Here is a 25,393-nt window from a genome sequence, read left to right as displayed (position 1 = left end):
CTTAAGGTTTGTACTATGAGCTACGGCTCAAGCAAGCATTTGGTTTCGCGAAATTATGTACGTGTACCTGGAATAGCCTGTAATCAACAACATTTTTGTGTTCACACCTGTGGAGTAACGGTTAGAACGTCTGGCCGCGAAACCAAGTTGCTCGGGTTCGATTCCCGGTCGGGGCACGTTACCTGGTTGAGGTTTTTTCCGGGGTTTTCCCTCAACCCAATATGAGCAAATGCTGGGTAACTTTCGATGCTGGACTCCGGGCTCGTTTCACCGGCATTATCACCTTCATCAAATAACCTAAGATGTCGTCGTAAAATAACCTAGCCTATTAAAAAAAAGTTTTTGTAGTTTCATTCTCTTCAGCTCTAATCAACAATAGGCTAATTACAACAATCCAGGTTACCAGGCAACGATAGAAAACAGAAGATGTGAGAACTAATGAGATGTATGAACAATTGAATTAGGCCTACTGTTTCAAATGTAAGTAGTCTATCGTAATATAGTGCCATTTGAAATTTCAAAGGGGTTGGAGGGTGAGAGAGTAAAACCTAAAATACAATTAACACTAGTTTTAAACTCCTTCCTCACTATATAATTACCAAAGATTACCTTATTTGGTTTGCATGAGTAAGGTTATTATCATTCTTAAGTAAACTGGATGTAGGTGCCTTAACGGTATTGTGTAAATAATGAAGCATATTAAAACGCTTACCTTCTTTTAAAATAATGTATTCCTTCACTCATGTAATCGTTGCTTAGTTTATAAAGAAATTTAATATAATACGGTAACAAAATACACAAAAAGTTAGATAAATCCCAGAACTGTTCTCAATTTATTGTATTGTCACAGCCACACTCAACTGAATGATTTTCGAGAGATAAACACTGGACACTACAATGGCGTAGTAGATCATTCCCGATCCCGGTATTTCAATCTTCGTTATTTTTCTCGCTGTTTAGCGCTATCACGTGATGTCACTCTGGAACTCCTTATCCTTATGGAATCACGCCTGGCATGGTGATGAACATGCTACACCCCTCACCCCTGAAAATATTATTACATTACCAACATGACAGGCAACACACGTTGTGAGAATAATTTTAGGTGCTTCCTTTGTGTTTTTTTATTTGCTTAAATGAAGTACGGTAAGGAAAGTAAGTACAATATGTTTCTATTATGCACTTTTCTTTTACCTTTATACGCAAGAAAGGCCCGAAGACTTGCACCGCATCTATATCGTTTTCTTGTATCTAGATTTTTTTTTATAAATGAGCCCTTCCATAACTGAACGTCACGAGCCGCTACTGATGATTTAATATGGTATTCCACAAAAGTAATGTAATTCTCAAATTCTTTGTTCCCTTTTATTATTGTAATGGGATTTTCATTGCAACTTATTTCAAATGACGCGGTTTGAATCACAGATGGCATCAGTGATTTTCCGGCTGAAATTTCGTGTGGGCGGATGTGACGTTTCAATAACAACCCATCATGGCAGTCATCGAACTTTGACAGTTTTGTACGGAATAGTTGGAAGTGTTTTAGTTACTATGGAAGTAAAATAGAACGTTTGGAAGTATTTAGTATTATGTGTGAAACATAACTATTGTATGTCACAGATCTTTGTCATCAATATGATGTTGTAGATTCCCAGTTACATAACGTATGTACTTTTAAGTTCTTTCTTTATTTTGTTGATGTCATTTAACCCAGTGATTTTTTATAAACATAAATGACTTGAACAGTAACATATACTTTTGTGAAACATTATGATTTAAATTGAATTCAAGAACGAATATCGATAAACATTGACCTTAGTTGTTTTAAGTTAAAGATGAGATTGTTACTTAGTTCAACTTATTAATTTCAGGTTCTGTTGACAAAATTCAAAATGTTGCCAAGAGGACGTAAGTTTGGAAATGATACTCTCGACGTCGCAAATAAAGGATGTTTCGACTCCTTTGACACAATGGCATGTGTTAGAACGAGTGTGTTAACCACAGCTGCAGCCATCACATTGGTATTCGTTGTTTTGAAGATAGTTAAATATCATGTCTATAGACATCCACAAATGCATCATTATGCTATCTTCTATGTGTCAGCAATTGAATGTCTGGTATGGTAAGTACAATATTAGTGTGTATTGTAATATAGGCTTAGGCTATATGCTCATATTATTACATTATTTACATATATGCACCATATTCGCTAACTTTGTTTCAAGATTGATAGGTCTAATCGTATTAATTTTTGTTCACTTTGTTTTGTAAAATGTAGGCTACTCATTTATCGATCATGAAGTGAGAAATATGTATTGAAATTTACAATTACATGCAGAATTTCTGAGTATCTATGCCTATGTAGGCTACATTGTTACATTCAGTTTCATGTCCTTGCGGTGCTAAGTAAGGCCTACTGGTTCCCACAACATTTAAGAACTTATTCTTCAGGGAAAGGAGAATTGCAAATTTTCGGTGGGACAACGGAATGAAAGGTGTAGCTTGGAAAATATTTGTCAAATTAATTTCCTTTGGAAGTGCCCTTAGGCCTATACTTCAAAATGAAAATCGATTTTCAGGTGTGGAACTAAATCACTTGTAAGTCTATATAAGATGATTATACTTGGTTAATAGTATGTCTGATTCCTTCATACATAAATCAGTAAACGTTGTTCTTAAAATGGACTGACATAGGCTATGTTACAGTGAAGAAATCTGAAGATTAATAATTAACATTTACAATTCCACCATTGCAAGAAATTGATCATAAGTCTTATAAAGTAGGCCCCCTATCGTAAAATCTGATAAACTTGACCAATTTTATAATATTTGGCTATTAATTAAATTACATGTTTTACGAACAAAATAAAATAGGCAGGCCTGAGATTACTGCTTAGATGTAGGCTATAGCCTATATCAGTCTCTGCAATGGAACAGCAGAAAATGATAATATTTCTGTAGGCCTATCAACTTCTTAATGCCTAGAAGCGTTTAACGTAAACTGGTCAAGTTTGTTCCATATGGAGTATTTCACTACATTTTTTAAATTTATTTACTGTTGTAAAAGATTTCAAGAAAATCTGGACCAAATTTATCAGTTCCAAGGATGTGTGTTGCATAGGTATTTATTTGTTTATTTATTTATATGCCATAACGAATGCTCCAATTACAGCATCATTATGGTATCCTACAAATTATGTTTTTAGCTTAGGTAGGTACTGCAATAAAACAACTACTAGACCTGCCTACAAAAAACCGAAAAATTATTACAATAAATTCGTTCAATAGTGCTAACATATTTATAGCCTAGGTTATAGCGATTTCCCCTAAACATCTGGTGTAAACAGGGGCTATTTGTAAAATAGCTATTCGAAACAGTTTAAGGCACAACATTTGTGTAGCATGAGAAAGAGTAGACCTGTATGTTAGTATACATAGCTGATGAATAGTTTTACATATCATTCATGACTTGAAGGAAATTACAGTCGTAGAGGTGCCATGATGTCCTCTAAACAAAATGATATTGGAAATACTAAGAGCACTGGAACAATAGCTACTGTCACAGCTGTTTCAAACTAATTTGAACTACCGTACTCAAATCTTAAATACCGGTAATTTACAATTTTTATTCCAATTCATATTTGAAAGCAACTATCAGATTATAATAAAAGGCTCCTGAAAACAATAAAAGTTGCAATACAGTAAATTAGTAATAGAGGCGTCACATTTAGCCTACAATGAAGTCAGCTTACAATATTATTTAGCTTTAGCAATGCCTTTTACAAAATACAAAAATGCAGTAAGAAAATTTTCAAAATAATAAGTTTTCTTAACAGTATTTATTATTCTCATCCATGATTAACTTTTTTAATTATAACTTGCCTTGATTTAAATAACTGAAATAATAACACCTGAATTAGGAAAAGTGTAGCCTGGCATTCCTCCATTTTTTTGTTTTATTTTATTTTTACTTTCTTTTGATTTTCCCTTTGTGTTGGCCAGAGAGAGAAACAAATGGACAGCTAGTAGGCCTAGATATGTCAAAAACCACGTTTCCAGTTTCCAGGACGCTTCCTTGAAAGCAGACATTTTGCATAGTCATAAAAATTACTTTGAAAGTATGTATCTTTTTAGTCAACAGTCCGACAACAGATTGGAACCTAATGAGTGACACCAATAAGAAATACTCATGAATAGGGCTAAGAATTGTATGCCATTACATTGCGCTTCATGCGTCTTTGACTTGAGGTACCAGTATGTAATTGCTTGGGTAGGGGATTTCAATGTGTTTCGTTCAGCAGTGAACTTTAGTTGAACGGTTACATTACGACCGATACTGCTATTCGTAACAGGCAACATTCAACATCCTATAAAGAAGAATAATAGCAAGATGCCGAGGACGAAATTTGTGACTTAATTTCAAATGAGGAAATTTGTAATAATGATACAGATTTTGAGATAGATAATGTTTGTGTAAAATATTTCAAATATGCCCCCATTGTTTCTGCTGAAGTGGAACGACGTTTATCTAGATAGCCTATGAGATGTTTTTCTAGCAACAGACAATCATTCTCCTTTGAAAATTTGAAAATGTGCTTTGTTATTCACTGCAACAATATATGAAATGAAAAATTATGTAAAACAAAAACGTAATAGACTATCACATTAACATAGTGAAATAATAAGGCTGATATGTCTTGCCAATATTATATTAGGTGTGTTTTCTACAGACAGAAAATATGTAGTCAATGATATTGTGACGGAACTGAATAGTTGAAGCATGAAATAGGAAAAAAAAAAAAATGTAGCAAAGAAGATGAAAAAATACTGGATAAAATTATGGTTATTGAATTTAAAATTAGGAAGATGCCAAAGAAGAATGGAAAGGAAAATACTCGGAATAAGCCTGAAGGCCAGAATCAGAAACGAAGAAGTACGGCGACGAAGCGGCGTAGAGGATGTAGTGTCACTCGCTAAAAGGATGAAATGGCGCTGGGGAGGACACGTGATACGAATGCATCCTACCAGATGGGCACACACGGCGACACTGTGGGATCCAAGAATTGGCTGGAGAAACCGTGGACGACCGAGGACCAGATGGGGGGACGAGTTCAAGTTGCAGCTAGGAGGACTGTGGACCAGAATAGGACGCCAAAGAACACAGTGGAAGGACGCAGTCAACCAACTTTGAGGGAGAGCAACAACCAGTGCTAGTGCAATTGTGGACAAAGAACTAGGAATGTACATAGACCATCAGGTCGGCTCTTCTGATGGTCAAGACTTGAGCCACCCCTGCCCAAGCAGGAGGCCTTGCCCCACTGGGGATTTACGGCTTTATTATTATTATTATTATTATTATTATTATTATTATTATTATTATTATTATTATTATTATTATTAGCTCTATGTAAAATTTGTGACAATTTCAAATGAGGAAATTTACAATAACTTAATGATACAAATTTTGAGGTAGATAATGGTTGTGTAAAATATTTCAAATACCTAAGCTTATGTCCTCATTGTTTCTGCAGAAATGGAACGAAGTTTTTCTAGATATAAGGCTCTGTTTTCTAGCAAGAAGCAATCATTCTCCTTTGAAAATGTGGCTTGTTATTCACTGCAACAATATATGAAATGAAAAATTATGTAAAACAAAAACGTAATACACCATCACATTAACATAGTGAAATAAAAAAGCTGATACTTGTCAGTGTTATATATTAAGTGTATTTTCTACAGACAGAAAATAAAATGTCTAAAATAGTGCAATTTTTTTTTTTAATTTTTCTTTAGCAGATAGTTGTATTTCAAAGTCAAAGGAGTAGCTTTCAACCACCCAAATTCTGAGGACTAACTTACTGTGGTAATAAGCATGAGTTCAAATGAACGAAAGACACTGTGTTAACTCACCCCAACTCTGAGACTTACTCAAAGTTAGAGGCGCACGAAGCACACTGGTAGTATAACAGCATATATTTCTGAGGCCTGCTCATGAGGCAACCAAATCAGAAGTGAATAGGGTAGGATGGCCAGTTTCTTTGCCCCTCTCAGTGCATACCGTAGGTCTACACTAATCACACTTAAGATGCATGCAATAATAATTTCAGAATATGTATGATAAGACTTTCTTGTGTTAAATTCTAACGTACCTTGTTTACATGTTTCGACCTTTTAGAATTTAACACAAGGAAGTCTTATCATACATATTCCGAAGTGATACAGTGTTAAAAGTTGTGTAATCAAGATTTACAATAATAATTCTTCTTCCTCTGGCACATATCAAGTGAGATGCACTGCCTGATAATAGGTGTATCACCAGAATATTATTCAGAGGTAACTTTGAAAGTATAGGCTAAGTAGTTCATAGGCTATATGCTGATAATTAAGTACCGTATTTGTAAACAGGTGTATTACCTAAATAATGGTAGGTAAGCCTATTAAATATAATCTTGAACTCCAATATACATTTTACATTATGATTTCCATAAAAAATTGGTCCTAACCCTTAAATTTTAGTCTAATGTATTTGGTCAGGTGAATTTTATTTTGACGTACCCTTTTGAAATCCTGAAAGATTCAGACACTAGTCGACCTGGTTGGCGAGTTGGTATAGCGCTGGCCTTCTATGCCCAAGGTTGCGGGTTCGATCCCGGGCCAGGTCGATGGCATTTAAGTGTGCTTAAATGCGACAGGCTCATGTCAGTAGATTTACTGGCATGTAAAAGAACTCCTGCAGGACAAAATTCTGGCACATCCGGCGACACTGATATAACCTCTTCAGTTGCGAGCGCCGTTAAATAAAACATAACATTTTAACAACATTCCAGACACTGATGTAGTATCCTATTTATTGTTAAGTTTTTGACTAAAAATACTATTGCATGTTGTTGGTCTTTTTATTTCTTTAACAGCTCAGAATTAACAGCCATGTCAAAAACCAATTTCACAAGTGATCACTTTGTGTGAAGTTTAGTTCTTATTAAGATAATACCTAGCCTATGTATCACAAATTGCAAGGTAGACAACCAGTCACTTAACTGCCTTGATAGATTCTAGATCATAGTTCAGTAACTAAGTGATCATCAAATGAACAACCCTGGAGCTTATATTCAAACTCAAATATTTACATATGTATTTACATACATACATAGCATTCTGCCCAAGGGCAGGCCTTTCACTGCAAACCCAACTTTCTCAAATCTGTCCTATTTTCTGTCTTCCTCTTGGTCTCCGCATATGATCCATATTTCTTATATAATGTCATCTATCATCTGATATATCTTTCTGTCCCAAACTGTTCTCCCATTCACCATTCCTTCCAGTGCATCCTTCAGTAGGCAGTTTCTTTTCAGCTGGTGACCCAACCAATTCCTTTTTCTCTTCCTGATCAGTTGCAGCATCATCTTTTACTGGTATTTATTCTCTCTTAAACCTCATATTTATCGAGAAAGCTAAACTTTGTTTTGTGGTAATGGCTACTACAGAGAGATTCATTTATAATTTTAAGACAGTTACAGCATGTATTGTTGCAGTAAGTAATTAGCACTTTGTTACCTCCTCCTGCTCACGTCCACATTCTAATGCAGTGATTCACTACAGTATTAGGCTGAGAATTTTTCTAGTTGCAAATTGTTTACAGAATAAAACCTGTAAAAGTTTGTAATTTTCGTCACCAACATTCTGAATTTGCCACTCTACAACTTAGTGCAAGTTATGTGTCATCGAATTTTTAGCCTATTTAATTTGAATAATGATGAAGAAGAAAAAATAAATAATTTTGACATTCACGGAAATCATATAACATGAAATATTTAAAATCATCACCTTCTGGTTGAATACAGGCTCCATATCTACTTAAAAATTTTCAAAGACACTTTTAAGTTCGTGTGTACTGATAAACTGCATATGACATTTTGTGTACAAGGTAGTAACTTACTGAAATAATCATCTATGTGATTTTCTTGCCTGAATACAAACTACCTTTTCTTCTGTCAATACACTATTTCTTCTTATATTTTTTTAGTGCTGTGGGATTTAATCGATTAATCGATCAATTTCTGTTGTAAGATTAATCGATCAAAAATATTTAATTGAATAATCGAGTCGATTAAAATTAATCAGTTGTAGTTGATATTAATTATTATTTAGTTAATACAAACTCATATTAAAAATTCCGACAATATTTCTCTCTCGGAAATTGCTTACTTAAAAGCACAATAATACTGTTATTTTCTAACTGTAAACCAGGTAGCATAGGAAAAATCTTTGCACAAACACTTCAGAAAGAGATGGAGATATGAGGACAGTGACCTAGTCTACCTCTGTTGATAGTTGAAACACAATGCGAAACCATTATTAAGTTTTATGATTTTCCAAGAAACTTCCACCTTGTTGTCAGCGCATCTTCCTTGCATAAGAAATATATACTTTTCTGGGATTCGTCCCCCTCATCCCTTATAAAATAGCCATGTCTACGCTGTGTGTGAGAGCGTAACTACCTTCTTCTCTTTCTAAAATCTGGTAATTCGATTACAATAGGGGCCAATCTTCTGTTTCGACCGTTGTAGTTTTGCAGTTGCAGTTTCTGTACTGAGTTTGTATGTGAAGGTTGTATGTTTAGTTTTATAAAGAAAAAAAATCAGTTTTCTGTGGTTTGTGAAATGTGTAAACTCCATTATGTCATATGAGAATTTGAGAGGTAAACTCGCTGAAACGTTTGGGTTTAAATTGAATGATAGTGGAGAAATACTTGACAGAAAAAAAGTTTTTTCGTGTTTAGTGATGCAGGAAACATTGTTACTAAATGTAGAGCGGCACTTAATTCGCAGCCTGTGAATGCACTCACATGTTTAAAATCATGGATGAAGCAGTATTAACTAGGTCAGTCTTCATACTTTTTTGTTATTTATGTTTGTCTCAAAAATTCCCGGAGAAATTGACACAATAAATTATAAGCCTCATAACAAATATGCTAGTAAGTAATTAAAATAGTTGTTTTGTAATATAACGATACAATATATACAGATATGCAACATTTAATACTTATGGTTATCACCGAACACAAGTTAAATTTAACAATAATTGTGTATTACGGTATTTATAACATTTTTTCAGCTCGATCAAAACTCGATTAATCGATTAAATTCAAATAGTTAATCGATTGAATATTTTGATCGATCAACAGCACTAATTTTTTACAACTAAAAACCCCGTTTTTTTTAGTTTAGTTATTGACGCCTAATCAACTGCTACATTATTTAGCATCAATGGAGTTGATGGTAGATGATATTTGGCGAGATGAGGTCGAGGATTCACCACAGATTTTCTGACATTCACTTTATAGTGGAGTAAAACTTCGGGAAAAACCCAACCAAGCAATCTACTCAAGTGAGAATCGAACCTGTGCCCAAGCTCTCCTCTGGATCAGCATGAAACTGTGCCTGCCAACTGAGCTATACCAGTGATTCAAAACCCCTATTATGCCACTTTCGAATGAGTACATGAGAATGACTTGGTTACTATGGAAGATTCTACGTATCTATGACAAACTTAATGCACTTTTCAATATGTTTTGCAGAGTTTTTATTCTTTAAAATAAATTTTCACTAAAATAATTCTCTCCCTAATACTATACCAAACCATTGCGTTAGAATGACTGGTCAAACACACACTGCTGCTTCCTGAACTGTTGACTCATCTGAATCAAGTAATTTAAGTGCTGATAATTCACTGCATGCTGTAACTGCTCTCAAATAATAAATGAATCTTTCTATAGTAGGAATCATCATTTTAGTACCTGATGTTTATGGACGTTAGTAACCTTGTTTCTTTCAGTTTCTGTGATGTGTGGACACAAGTTGGGACTTATGTTATGTAAACCAAGATGGATTATTGATTGATACTAATGTCGATCACTTGACAACCAATTTACTCTTCTCAGCTGATCTTAACTTGATACCCATGACACTAGTATATTGGCTCATATACATACTGTCATTGCAAGTTATCTTGAACCTTACATCCCCTAAGTCTGTCTTTGGAACTGCTCGGTACGGCGTATACTCATCAACGTAACGGCACGGCAAGGATGCCCCTCCCTCGGGTAACGTGACTCTTTTCAAAAAACGTTGGTTCTTTTACCTTACGGCTCTCTACTGTAAAACAACTTGGTTCAATACAGACATCATCTTCTCTCGATACTCCGGTTTTGAGAGCAGAACATAATTTCGTAGCAAGCTTTAATTAACTTGTAATGAGTAAGTATTTAAATATAATCGTGTGTACACTCCTCTCTCATCCGGGCTGGGGACCGGCAATGGAGGAGTTACTACAGCTACTTCTGTACATTATCTAGGCCTGCATGACTTACACCTTCAGCTGATATGTACATATTCTTATAACAATATTTTACAGGCTTATTATTTGAATTTATATTAATTTACAATTATACACAATCCATATCCCTATCATTGCTGCCATCATCGCTTGTTCCAAAATTAATTATTTCGTCAATGGCATCATCCATTCGGAATTATCTTCTTAATCGTAGACTATGTACTACTTTGTGAACACGATAGAATTCTTCGATTGTATTCCGAATAACGTGTTGATCGAAGTCGTCCACTTCAACTTTACACAAGTCCTAATTCTGGAATGAAATAATATGTTTAGTAGAACTATAAGAAAATAATAACTTAACAATAGTAATTCATTATGTCGTTCATAGTACACACACTATTGTACATAACTATTATAGCAATAATTTCAAAACATTACATAACTATTCTTTCCCGAGTAGTGTGAGGTTCATTCGGTTGTAATTCAATATTATTCTTAATTCTCTTCACGGAACTAATACTTTTGCCAGAGTATTTAGCCGCTCTCTCATATTCCTTAGGAAGAGGTTCCAGCAAATATTTGTTTAATTTTTCCTCCTCGCAACACTTAATTTTATTATATTTGCGATAATTTCTCTTTCTCGGCTATGGATAACAGCGTTACTTTTTCTCCGCGGTGGTGTGATTTCACCATAATTACTACCCTGTGGTGCTGCTCCATGTTAACACTACTGGTACGCAGTGAAGGAAATAGCTCTATGTTTCTTGACAAGAGATTATGCTGTGGAGCATGCGCAAACAACTCAGTTGGCTCCACCCGCGTTACGCGCTTCCTTCCCTCTGCCCCTCTGTCCCCGCTCAGAAGGTTCAAGATAACTTGCATTAACAATATTTGCCTCTAGATCAGGAAAATTATTACATGTTTTCCTCACTCCTCATCAGAAATCTTCCACAATAACAATTTCTTAACTAATGTTATGATCAGTAGCGACTCATGATATCTTTTGCATGTAGGATATGAGATTGATGACTGATGACTAAGACAGAAACTAATATTAATAATAATATAATATTAGTACCGGCAGTAGTAATAATAGCAATATAATAATAATAGAGCATGCAAATCAATACAAGTAGGTCTGTGTTAGTATTTGACTCACCATTCTGGAACTGGCAATTTATTAGTAGTGAAGTTCGATTCTCCTCCCCATTTTAATTGCGAAGATGGCTCCTAAGCCATTGTACTGCCCGATATTTACCGATGCTCCATCGTATATTTGCGCAATTAATTTCTTACTACATTAAATTCTTCTAAATGATAAAATACAATTTCAAATATTCTTTTGGCTGTCCTGTCATCTGAAAGTCGTGTTAATTCGTGTATTTGTTATAGTTTATTTTATTTATTTTTATGTAATTTTGTTTTTATTCATTTTATTTCTTATATTAAGCTTATATCATTTTAAATTATTATTTCGTTTATTATACTTTTAAAATGACCAATGAACTGCAATTAAGGAGGCTATAAGAGTACTTGAAATTTCTTATTGTATTCTTTGACAGGGTCTCCATCACCCAGAAAGAAGGGTCATAGTATTAGGATATGTTGTTGTTTTCTAATGCCAGGCGTTTGACAATAAAGTCATTTGACCTCTTGCACTCCAATATTTTTCAAAGATATTATCATGACCAGCCACCGAAGCACAGATTTTGAGGTGTTCCGAATCCATTTCTTGGTTTGAGTTGCACAATGGGCAGTTAGGGGACTGATATATTCCAATTCTATGCAGGTGTCTGGCCAAACAATCATGGCCTGTTGCCAATCTAAATGCAGCTACAGACGATTTTCGTGGTAAATCGGGAATTAACTGTGGATTTTGATGCAGGGAGTTCCATTTTTTCCCTTGGGATTGAGTTATCAAATTTTGTTTGTTGAAGTCTAAGTATGTAGACTTAATAAATCTCTTCACAGAGTAATATGTAGATTTAGTAACAGGTCTGTAAGTAGCAGTGCTGCCCTTCTTTGCTAAAGCATCCGCATTCTCGTTTCCCAGGATTCCACAATGGGATGGTATCCATTGGAATACAGTTCTTTTATTGAGTGATATTAATTGAGAGAGCATTTTAGTTATTTCTGCTGTTTGAGATGAAAGTGTGTGTTTAGAGACGATTGATAGAATAGCTGCTTTGGAATCTGACAATATAACTGCATTCCTAAATTTATTGATATGGCATAGAAGATTCCTGAGACATTCACTTATTGCAATGATTTCACCATCAAAACTTGTTGTTCCTTATCCAAGAGATCTATAAAGGGAGAAGAGACAGCACGTAACACCTGCACCGGCACCTTGTTCTCTGGAGATCAAGGATCCGTCGGTGTATAAATGAAGCCAGTTTTGTGGAGGGTACCTAATATTAATTGTCTCTAAAGACAATTGTTTCAGTATTTCAGTGTTTACTTCTGATTTCAATATTTCTTCTGTTAAATTTAGATTATATTCTATATTTAATAGAGTTAAAGGGTTTGGTTTAATTTGTAAGTTTTCTTTTAAATTCGTGATATTGATTTTCTGTTTTAATTCTTGAACCATGGATATGAAACTTTTTTGAATTTTCAATCTACAGAGAGGACTGTATGAATTCCAATTGTTTCCTGGTAATCTGATAAGTTTTTCATATTGAATCAGTGCTTTTTCTTCTATTGTCATTTTGATGCTGTTAATATTAGTGTGGAATCTCATAGAATCTATTGGCGTTGTTTTGATTCCACCAGTAATGAGTCTGAGAGCTTGGTTTTGAACATATTCTGTGTCGTTTATGAAAGGTGAAGTAATTAAAATTTCTCCACAGTATGTCAGCACGGGCTGTATAAACATTTTGTATGTAATGTTCAAAGTATTCCTAGAGCATCCCCATTTCTTTCCTGCTAGTCTTTTTAGAAGGGAGAATCTTTTACGAGCTTTTTCAGAAATGTATTTCAAATGGTTGCTCCATGTTAACTTACTATCGAAAATAACTCCAAGATATTTGGATTCATAAGTCCTAGGAAGGTGTTGGCCATTGTATTGGATATTGAATTCTCTTTCTTTTTTACCGAGTGAAAATATTTGGTAGTTACTTTTGCTTAAATTAAATGTCATCAAATTTGATGTATTCCATTCATGTAGTTGATTTAGACCTTTAAGAGCAGTATTTTGAATTTTGTCTCTATGTCTGTAAGATGCGGAAGTCCACAAAATTATATCATCTGCAAATAGTGCTGTTTTCATGTTTGATTCCTCTAATAGGGAGGGTAAGTCATTTATATAAATATTGAATAAAGTTGTGCTGAGGACAGCGCCCTGAGGTAGACCTCGATATGTTTGTCTGTAACTAGAAAGTGAGTTATTGAATTTAGTGGCCATGAATCTTTGACTAAGGAATTCTGATATCCATCTGAACATATTGCTGGAGATACCTAATTTCTGGAGTTTTAGTAATAATTTATTTCTCCAAACAGAGTCATATGCTAAGTATTAGGATATGCGGTCATATCCTCAAATGCGGTTAAACTGGAACCATACCCTCCACACCCTCCCCTGTCCACTAACTTCACTGTTAGAAATACCGTTTGCTGTAAGATATTTGGATTGTTCCTCGGAAATTATTTCTGAGCTGTGCAGTGGCTATAACTCACAACAGAAAGTGGAAGCTTAAAGGAAATTAATATGTCGGGATGCATTGAAAATCAAAATCTGTAATTAAAATGTTTTTGCATTATATTTTCTATCCTCAGAGGCACGAAATTAACTGTAGGATCATCCTCATATCCTTCATGGAGGAATCGCCACTGGTTAAGATTGATGTAATGGCAGGCCAGGAATTAACATTTTACTCTCATCTTCATTCACGAATAAGGGATCTTTTATGCATAGTAAATCTACTATACCAATTACTTTATTTCATCATCTGATGGAAACCGCATTTAAAAATGTTTCTGTTCAAAAAATTCATTGGTAAGGATCGAATCCTGATATAGTAAAATTTCTTTGAAACATTTCACACTTATGCATTTTTCATGCTTTTTCGTTTTTTTTTTCTGAGATTCTAGCAAAATTCCTATACTTTTCATGTCAATTTATTTTGGATATACATTTTTAATTTATTCGTTTTTAAATTCATACAATCATATTTTAAACCCTGGGAGGTATGAAACGTCAATTTTGCTCGAAATTAGGTTTGCTGTGAAATGTAAGAATGCGAAATAAGCCTATGTATGGACTCAGAAACAAAATTCAAGTGGCCCAAACTTTGTTTCTGGCTCTTTACATGTTCATTGAAGATGACCATGAAGATAGCAGTGTTCCTGTTTTTGATCAGGGGAACAGTTAGGAGATCGGCTTCATTTGATGACTAGGCTTATGTGGATGTTGTGACAAACGTCATCGTCATTGAAGCCATGACAGTCCCCGAGTTAAAGGCATTCAGCATGAGTTATACAAGGAAGATGACGATGAATCTTGTTTTCTTTAATGATGCTGCTATTGCTTTACAACAGTGAAACGTTTGCATGATGTAACTGAAAAAATTATGGAACATTTATAACAATTTGAGAATATGGTTTATTCTTTAGGCTCAAACAAAAACAAGTATGCCAAAATAACTATTCTTTTTTTTTTTTTCTTTAAATAATCATATGAATGTTATTAAAAATGCTATTCTAAAAGTTATTAAACGCCATTTCAGTTATATGTTTGTCTCACTATGTGTTTTTTCCTTCATAAAAACGTATAAATGAAGTTTTACTTTACTTTGAATCCAAAGACAATCACAGTAACTATAGACCAATGTTTTTCTATTTGTTTAGTGGGGCCAGCTTCATGATGGGAAATCGCTACCCACAGCTGGACTTCACTGCATGCTTCCTGAAGCTCCTGCAATTCACAATCATCTGTCATCTGCACTGGTCGTTAGCAGCGCGAACTCTTCACAGAGAAGACATTGTGCAGCATTTGATAAACCCAGTGCTTTGTCTGTACATCTTATACTGCACTACAGTAGCACTTATGGGTATGGTCGACGTGACTGGAACCTGGACAGAATGTATGCGTAAGTAAAACTGGAGTCTGGAAATAAAATGTTCATTATAGAATATCTTTTGAGTGTTTTAAATATCCATATTCAGGAAAGCCTATTATCAGGACATCAGTTCACAGTGGACCATATTTTAGGGTTATTAAAAGTAGTGACAACACTTTAATTCAGGAAGGTTATTGTTATTTTTATATATATCTGGTTTCTAATAGTATTCAAGTTTTACACGTACAACTATTAGTTTTTATGACATTACCATGAGATTACAAGTTTTAAAAATGTTCTGGATACAAATTATTTATATTATTCACTCAGGGTTTAACATCCAATAATTAAGTTGTAAACCATGGCAAAAGACAATAAGTACTCAAAAGTCTCTTAGTTAAAATACAAAATGAGGACCGTTTTTCCAAAACTTGCTAACTGCAAAAATTTGCAAAATTGAGATTTTGGTGGATTCGTTAACATAAAGCAGGCCTCTACACGATGTTAAAGTTATCTTAGTAAAATTGAATTATTTCTCTTCATTATAGCGTGTCAAAGTGTGATGGTTGCACCTATAACTTATTTGTCTCCATTCAGTTTTTTGTCTCTGTAAAATTTAGTTTTTTCAGTTAGCAAATTTTGCAAAAACAGTCCTCAAACGAACAAAATTGATCATTTGTTGTAAAAAATGTATGTACAATTATTGTTATTATTATTATTATTATTATTATTATTATTATTATTATTATTATTATTATTATTGACATTCAATGCATAAACAAGACATTACTTATTGTAATACAGTTGCATTGTGTCATGTTAAAGGAACAAACATTGGTAAAATTTATCTTCATGCATTACATGTCAATAATAATAATTGTACATACGTTTTTAACAAAAAATGATCAATTTTGTTCATTTCAAATTTTAACTAGAGACTTTGAGTACTTATTGTCTTTCATCATGGTTTACAACTTAATTATTAGATGTTAAACCCTGAATAAATAACATAAATGATTTGTATCCAGAACATTTTTAAAACTTATAATCTCATGATAGTGTCATAAAAACTAATAATTGTATGTGTAAAACTTGAATACTATTAGAAACCAGATGGTATATAAGAGTATTCAAAAATAACATTAACCTATGTATTGGGACTTGAAGATGCCTTAAAGCAGGGATCGTCAGCACAGAGCACCCTGGGGCTAGCGTCTCTTACCCACGGAAAACGCAGTGCACCATGGTGCACTCGGAGCTGCTAGCGGGTATGCTCTCTATCTCTTCCTGCTGCACGACGGTGCACACGGGACGGCACTGCTTACCCTTTGCACATTTCAGCGAGTGCTGACGACCACTATTTTTAAGGCAAAAATATTTGTCCCCCTTCTTCGCTAATTACATTGCACAGTTATGTCATAAATGTGTTAACTTGTTATTAAACAGTAAAAAGATAAGTTATAGACGGAACAGATAACATACATTTATTACAATTAAAACTTGTAGATAAGACTTATCAGGCATCAGTCCATCTCATACTACAAACTTACATTAGTAACTACTAGGGGAGCAGTGTTTCCACTAATTTTCGAATGACGTGTGTATTAGGAATCTTATAACACTTGGTGACTCTTAAGAAAGAACTATTAAACTGTCAGAATATTTAAAATTGAGTTGTACCCTTAGTGGAACTGTCTTTCTTTACCAAAGACCAGAATTCAGATACCCATGTTTTTAAATTACCATTGTTCTAGAGCAGGCGGTGTTGGAGTAGGATTTTTTGAAGTACTTCTGTTTCCCTTAGCATTATTTCATTTCATCTTCGTAAAATGAAATAGACGTGTTGAATTACAATTCCACTATTGTGTGGCCACTGATTAGTTGACTGCAGATTCAAGAAATTACTCTATGAGGAATACCAATGGAGCCTCTAGGATAAGTCTTATGCATACATTGAATATTAAAAATATACTGAACTAAACCATCTGGAATCTACAGCAAAATTGAGCACCCGATGAAAAACTAGATCAAAATTTTTCATTGCCTCAATTAGACGTATGTTATATGTTATAATTTGAAGTCTCGAGTTGTCAGATACAGGTTGGCTAATTAAATGGCTTAGTGGAAAAGTGACATTACACATAAGGAGTTCCAGATACCCATCATAGTTAATAAAGGGTCGTAAAATAAAGCGAATTAAAAATGGATTCTTTATTAAAAAAAACTTGTTATAAAATGGACCTTGTATTGTAATAGTCCTCATCTCGCTTTACCAATTCTGCATAGTCAGTATTATGATTTTTTATTGAATATCAGCGGAAAATAGTCTTACTTGAATGCTGATTGCATTTCATGGCTTTCAGAGGTTGCAGGTTATCAATTGATGTCATGTAAACATGAATCCAATTGCCGTCATTCATTTTCTTCAGATGAAGCAATATGTTTACACATAGGAGAATCCGGAACAACAAGATTGTTTCATCTCTTTGGTCTCTGTAACTTACTTCCTTTTTGCTCTTATTTTCCTTTTACATGTTTGCAGACTCAACTGGAGATTAATTGGGTAAGAATGAAAGGCTGTTTTCCGACGACCAAAAGTTTTCGTTATTTTTCGCTCTTGAGAACATGATTTAGTAAAATGTATTTTTTTTTTTTTTTTTCAGAAAATTTTTTGTTACGTAGATGAGGCTTCTCCCAGTTTTATTGCTAATGCTATTGTGTACTCAAGTACTCAAGGTCATTACTCATTAGTTTGTTTTGTAACTTCGGAATAATAATAATAATAATAATAATAATAACAATAACAATAAAATAATAATAATAATAATAATAATAATAATAATAATAATAATAATGTTCGTGAAGACGACTGTTACAGAGAAATTTGTGCTGGTATTCATTATTATTATTATTATTATTATTATTATTATTATTATTATTATTATTATTATTATTATTATATCTGCAAATGCAATACGTACACGGATTTTCATCAAGTGCACATACATACATATATATATATATATACACATGTACTATTCAGGGAGAGAAAAAAAAAAGTTAACAATTTAGTAGCAACCCAAAATTAAAATTTTCCTAAGAAATAAAGTATGACATATTTCTCATTGTGAAGAAAATGATGGGATGGTTGTTTGCTTATTTTGATTTCTACATCTTATGCCAGTTCTGTTTACTTATTGTTTTTTTTTTTTTTTTTTCCGATTTGTATTTAGTGAAATTATTGTCTCTAGCATTTGAACACATCTGTTTGTCTATCATCGTCGTCGTCATTATTATTACCACTTCAATGTCTTTCCCATGTCGTTCACCAGAGTTATGAATATCTACTTGGCCCCATAAAAACCACGTCATATTTACCACGTGAAAGGAGACCATATAAGTGACGGAACAAGATTCATTAAATTTTTTTTATAGACCAAGTGAAGTGGTTCAGTAATAAGACACTGGACTTGCATTCAGGAGATCCCGAGTTTAAATCCCAACATTATTCAACCTAATCTGGGCTTTTAATGGTTTCGTCTATTGTAAAATAATTATGACTCTAGTTACAGTCAAATGTCGTTTTAACAAACGCCATTTTAACGAATTCGTCAGTATAACGAAAAAAATTGTATTCCCGTTCCTTACTTGCATAAGGTTCCACGTTAAATTATTTCAATTGTACGAACGTCAACATAACGAAAATTTCACAACGAAAATAATACATGATACATATGGTAACACCAACATATCAATTTTAGAAGCCATGAAAGTGTTCACTTCAGCTTGCCCTCAACGATAATGATGAATTACTGCTGGAAGTCCGGAATTTTGTCAGTGATTGAAGAAGAAAAAGCAGTGCCTGCCAATGAGATTGAAGAGTTGGACCCAGAACTCTGGGGACAGATATGTGAGAAGAATAACACACCTACAGACGTGAAACCAAAAGATTTCACTTATATCGACAGTGCAGTGACTGTTGAAAATGAGGTTACAGAAGAGGACATTGTCAGTAATTCACTACTGTGAATTCATTTCTAACTTCTTCACAAGCAAATCATTACAAAGAAAAGGCATACAATTTAAAATTGAATGTAGATGCCAATAATTAAATTTAGATACCAGCAATGGATAAAATATTGTATAGTACACGAGAGTAAACACGTTTTTATGTGCTTGTGGAAATTACCACCCTCGGCTTTGCTTCGGGCACTAAATTTTTACTCACGCATAAAGTCTAATTTTACTCTCTTATGCTATAAATTACTATTATTCATTACTGGTATCTAAATGCAGTTTTAAATTGTAACCTTTTCTTTGTAATGTTTTATTTGTGAAAGAGTTGTAAATAAATGAATGTATGGATTTTATTGTTGCTAATGTGTTGGTTGTCATGAAGAGAGTGATTTAAAAAAAATTTAATTCACTAATTTACTGTGAATTAAAAACTTTTAAGTAACTGCTGTGAATAAAGCCATTGTTTAGGTTGCCAAAGATGGTGAAAAAAAGACCAGTTTAGATTACAGTTATGGATAAAAAAATTATCTTTGTAACAGTTTTTTTTTTTGCGTCCGCTTGTTGCAGTGATCTGAAAGTTCTTCAGAACTTTGTTGTTTGATTTGTTAAATTATTGTTTTAATCAAACGAGATATCACAATGTAGGTAGTTTATTTCTAACTCGTTCAGTTATTTAATTTTCTAATATTTTTTACAATATTTGGTGTTTTCCTTGGATAGCTGTTATGTTGTAAAATTGTATTTCCTGTACTGCATATAATTTAATTTAAAAATATTCCTTTCAACTTAGTCTCTTAATTTTATGCCTCATGATCAGTATATAATACTATTCCCAAATAATTCTAGTCCTTAAACCTATTTCATGTCTCGTTTCTTCATTCTAGTGTTTAATAATTTTATTTCACTGTATATGTATATTAAATAATACTGATGAAGGACTTCAGCCTCGTTTAACGCTTTCGTCTGAACTTCGATTTTTACTTGAAGTATTTTCCAGCTTTGAAAATAAGGCCTTGTACTACCTTGTTATGCAAGATTCAACACCATTGAACCAGACGGAAATGCTAGGCAATTATAGTTTCCTATCATGCCAGTTAGTCAAAGGTTAAGGAAGCTGAATGTAATTCTGAACAGAGAGCGAGGTTTTGTTAGTTACAGTGAAGAGCTCTCGTATATGAGTTGAACACTCAGAAGTCACAGTTACTTGCCTTCTAGACCGACCATTCTGTGATAACAGTGCTAACCTGTAAGTCGAAAATTCGCAGGTTCAAACTTGGCTCAGAGTAATGGATTTTTTTATATGGTTATTTAATGACACTGTATCAACTACTAGGTATTTGGCATCGATGGGATTGGTGATAACGAAATGATATTTGTCGCGATAAGGTCGAGGATTCGCCATAGATTACCTGTCATTTGCGGAAAACCTCGGAAAAATCCAAGTAGATAATTAACTCATGCAGGAATCAAGCCCACACAGGACGCAACTCCGGATTAGCATGCAAGTGCCTCAGTCAACTGAACTACAGCGATGACTGATGATGAATTTTAAAGGGTGATAACATCTTTAGCATGCCGTTCTCCGTGAGAGAAAGAAAGATGTGGGTTTTATGTCATGAATTTAATGCTTGTAAAAATCCATCTCTAATACAGGGCTTTGGATAAAAATTTGTCCACTATTTCTTACCCACGTTGAATTTCGACAATGATTAACTGCTGCAGTTGAAAACATTATGAAATAAAATACGGTACTAATATTCTTGCTGTTGTTGCTTCAGTTGCTACTGCTTTCTCTCAATAGAGAGGAGTTTAACTTGAGCTTGGTAATCACTACTAAAAAAGAAATCCTAAACATCAGCAAAACAAGAAATTAATGATCTATGTAAGAACTGTAATGAGAAAATATGTGCTGAATTTTTACCTATATGATAGAATATAGCTGTAGCTACTGGCTATTTTATACTTACAAATGGCTGTTAAGGAACGTGCAGGTTCATTGCCGCCCTCACATAAGCCCGCCATTGGTCCCTATCCTGTGCAAGATGAATCCAGTCTCTATCATATCCCAACTCCCTCAAATTCATTTTAATATTATCCTTACATCTACGTCTCAGCCTCCCCAAAGGTATTTTTCCCTCCGGCCTCCCAATGCTACATGCCCTGCCCATCTCAAACGTCTGGATTTAATGTTCCTAATTATGTCAGGTGAAGAATACAATGCATGCAGTTTTGCGTTGTGTAACTTTCTCCAACCTCCTGTAACTTCATCCCTTTTAGCCCCAAATATTTTCTTAAGAACATTATTCTCAGACACCCTTAATCTCTGTTCCTCTCTCAAAGTGAGAGTCTTTTATGTGAGAGGCTATTTTATATAATTTGTTATTTCTGCTCCTGTCAGTAAACAACCTGATTATCATATGAAGTGTGTAAACCAATTCATGTGAATCCATAGCGAATTTGGTTTTGGTAGAAGATTTAAGGATGTACCATTAGCCAACCATGCGAGCACTGGCTTTTCATGCTTGGGCATGAGTTACTCTCCACTCTTCTGTCATAACTCTATAATTTATTTGAAGTTTAAAGTTTATCAACAGTGCTGTATGAACAGAAAACCACATTATTACACTACTTTCTTCAGAAGACCAAGTTGTATGAGATACATAAGCGAAGTAATTCTAGGAGTGGGCGTCAACACATGTTTGTTCAATGTATAGTATTCTCCTGAACAAAGAATTAGGTGATGTGAGACAAAGTATATAGCCTACTGAAAGGATAGTGTGGATTATAAGCGGACAGTGGAACAAGCCCACATGCACTTTGGTGGCTGTTACAGGTTCATTGTGCTATCTCTACATTTGTATTTGGACGAGAAATTTCAGACCAATTTTTTTCCTGGAACCTTCTCATTCAGGGACATTTTTTTTAGTGGCGTAAATCTACAAAAATTGATATTTAATTTCCTTCCAAAGGAAGCCATGCTGTTGATTTTAATATTCCTAGGCCGAGTTTGTACTCAAAATACTACAGTAGGTGACAGTTCCTGGTGTAATTATCACTCAGTAATGATTGTTGAAGGAGTTTTATATTTCGATTAAGATCTGTATTTATTAATAATATTTACGTAACTTATTTTTAAAAGAGCCCCAGACACTGACACAAAAGAGAGCAGAGAGAATAATTGGAAATAGTAACTCTATTTTGGATTAGATAACACTAGGAAATTAGGTAGTTTGACAATGAAAAGCTGTTCGAAAAGAGTAAAATCTATTGACAACAAAAATTATGAAAATGCATACTCTTAAGAGTGGCGCAAAATATTTTGTTCAAACTATACCAAAATATATATATATATATATATATATATATATATATATATATATATATATATATAATTTGATATAATTGTAATCACATGTGGATACATTTCTTACAGGTCCATATTGGTTCATGCTGTCTTTAGCCGACTTTTCAATAGTTCAACTATTTACAATTGCTGCCATCTATGTGACACATAGGACAGAAGGAATCTCGTCTCTGGCCTCCTTCAAAAGTTCTCAGAGAAGAGACTTGTATTGTGTTATCATAGTGTACGAATTCTCAGCTCTTCTTGCAGTAGCATTTGATGCAGTAGCGAGATTCGGTAAGTGTGCTACATGTTTCTTTCCCCAGAGAGTCATTGGTTTAAAATGTGTTTCTGAAACTTTTGCTGGTTGGTTGCTAATGCTCGGTGTTTTGGAGTTCTTTCATTTGCTTTCTTGCTTCCCAGTATCATAATGACATATCTGTACCTGTTAAATTTTACAGTTCTTGAGATGTGTCTTACCCATTATAGTGTTATCTTCTTTACAGAATAAACAGTCAGGAATAGGAAAAATATTTATTTTATATAGATGGGCAGCCAAACAATCATATCATGTATATAATCGAAAAAGTGCGACAGCCTTTATTGGTGGACATTCAGGAATTAAATTGTTATTGTTTAATAAAATATTCCATTGCTTATTTACACTCTCATGAATTAATTTTTCATGTACTTTTTGTTGGTTGGTTTTCTCAGTTACTAGTTTTGAGGAATGAAACAAAATAATAAACATGAATTTGTAATTTGATTGTTGTGCCCTTTTTTGATAAGGAATTTGTTTGTATAGAACACTTGTTATGCATAGAGTAGATTGTGTACATTGTTTCTAATCCAGTGATACAGTCGGCGTTGGTAGCGTAATTGGTATAGTGCTGGCCTTCTATGCTCGAGGTTGCAGGTTCGATCCCAGCCTAGGTCGATGACATTTAAGTGTGTTTAAATGTGACAGGCCCGTGTCAGTAGATTTACTGCCATGTAAAAGAACTCGTGCGGGACAAAATTCTGGCACACTGGTGACGCTGATATAACCTCTGCAGTTGCGAGCATCGTTAAATAAATCATAATTTCAATTTCCAGTGATACATGCAATGATTTGTACTCTTTCTTATAGGCCTATATTATACCATCTTATGATCACCTCTTATTCTTCTTCCTTCATATTTTTTCTTCTTTTTCTCTTTCTTTTGTCTCTCTCCTATTCTCCTTCCCCACATCACATCTTTTGTTCTTTCTCAGTTCTTCTCTCCGTTTTCTCTTCTTCTGCTATTTATCTTAATTTTCTTATGCTCATCCTCTTCATTCCTATTTCTTCTTTTGTCTCTTCGATTCATATCCTACTCTTCTGTTTTTCCTTTGTTCCCTCCTACTTTCTCTGTTCTTTTATATTTTTTTCTTCTGCACAGAGAATGATGGCTGTATTATTACAAACTGTTGCTCATTGTGGAAGATATTCATTGAATGCCTGTGTGGAGTTATATGAATAACATAGTGCTTGTCTGTTGCAGTGGGAACAGAGAAGGACGGCTGTAGTGCTTTGTTTGCTCACACCCAGTTCTTCTACTCACTCATCATAGCTGTGTTCATGATTGCCAAGTTTCTAGTTCCCACATGGACGATACTGTGTGTTTTCCAGCCTGTGGAAGGAGACACACGGAATTCTGAGGTAGCCCTAGCTAGCAGATACAACCTGGTGAGACGCTTCACAGCTAACCTGGGAATCTTTGCATGCCTCAGCTGTTAACATAAATTATCTGTGCTCCATATTGGAATATTCGTCAATTCAGAAGTTTTATTGTAAAAGTCTGTCATTATTTCAGTTTGTTTATTACAAATAGGGCCTACCTAGTTTAATAGTTTCAAATTCAGTTCCCTTGCATAGCTTTAATTGAAATTGCATTTTCATTTTGGAAAATTTTTAAAGATTGGTGTCATTCTCGGTGGTGTAGTGAGTCACTGAACTGAGGTTCATTGAAAGAGAAGTAAAGTTCGGGATTTTGTAGGGTAGACCTCTATACAAGAACTGTGTTGTAGAATGAGAAGGCACCAGGCAAAATTTACCAATTATTTCTCACTCACAGGAAAATTTAATCCTGCTACTCATTCTCACCTATGATTTGTCTTCAGGTTAATTAATTTTACCTTACTGGTGCCTCACCTAGGGTTACCATGAGAATAAATTCTATAGGACGACATGAAATCTAAAATAAGAGGACACTGCTGAAAAAAGGAGGACTTTTTAAAAATTAGTATGAACAAAATTAAAGATAAAAACAATGGCTCACCTTAGTCAGTTTTCTCACTAGTTGCTGGATCAGTATTACATCTGTATCCTACTTATTGGTGGAGCCCACTTCGTGCACAAGAGCCTGAAGAAACAAACTTCTATCTAGTAACAAATAACTATGGAACTGTTCACAGGACATGTCCTTGAAATTATATTTCACCATGATGATACCTCTGACTGTCTCCGTTAGCATGCGATTTCGTTCTTTTGTCCATTGAGCAGATATTAGGGAAAATACTGTCTCAGTACTTCCATTGTGACTTGGGATAGATAAATAAATAGAATTGACGAGTTCTGAGAAAGTTTCAGTGCTTGCAGAACTATTGGAATTGA

The 25,393-nt window shown here is 34.2% G+C and overlaps 1 protein-coding gene across 2 annotated transcripts in view; it reads left to right on the top strand.

Moving 5' to 3' along the window:
- Positions 1–1,499: 1,499 nt before the first annotated feature.
- The window catches only part of LOC138709284 (uncharacterized), a 43,248-nt gene continuing 19,354 nt past the window's right edge, over positions 1,500–25,393 (top strand). The window contains exons 1-5 of one of the 2 annotated variants that reach the window (XM_069839940.1): positions 1,500–1,664; positions 1,872–2,122; positions 15,187–15,428; positions 22,849–23,055; positions 24,282–24,439. In XM_069839940.1, coding sequence (XP_069696041.1) covers positions 1,893–2,122; positions 15,187–15,428; positions 22,849–23,055; positions 24,282–24,439 — 837 coding nt within the window. In that variant the 5' untranslated portion in view covers positions 1,500–1,664; positions 1,872–1,892. Of the gene's footprint in view, positions 1,665–1,871; positions 2,123–15,186; positions 15,429–22,848; positions 23,056–24,281; positions 24,467–25,393 lie in introns of both variants that reach the window. The other variant, XM_069839939.1, reaches the window with a different exon arrangement.

Source organism: Periplaneta americana, chromosome 11, assembly GCF_040183065.1.
Source record: "Periplaneta americana isolate PAMFEO1 chromosome 11, P.americana_PAMFEO1_priV1, whole genome shotgun sequence".
In the NCBI taxonomy this organism is placed as follows: Eukaryota; Metazoa; Arthropoda; class Insecta; order Blattodea; family Blattidae; genus Periplaneta; species Periplaneta americana.
The sequence above is the reverse complement of the archived record's forward strand: the minus strand, read 5'-3'. Positions and strand labels throughout refer to the sequence as shown.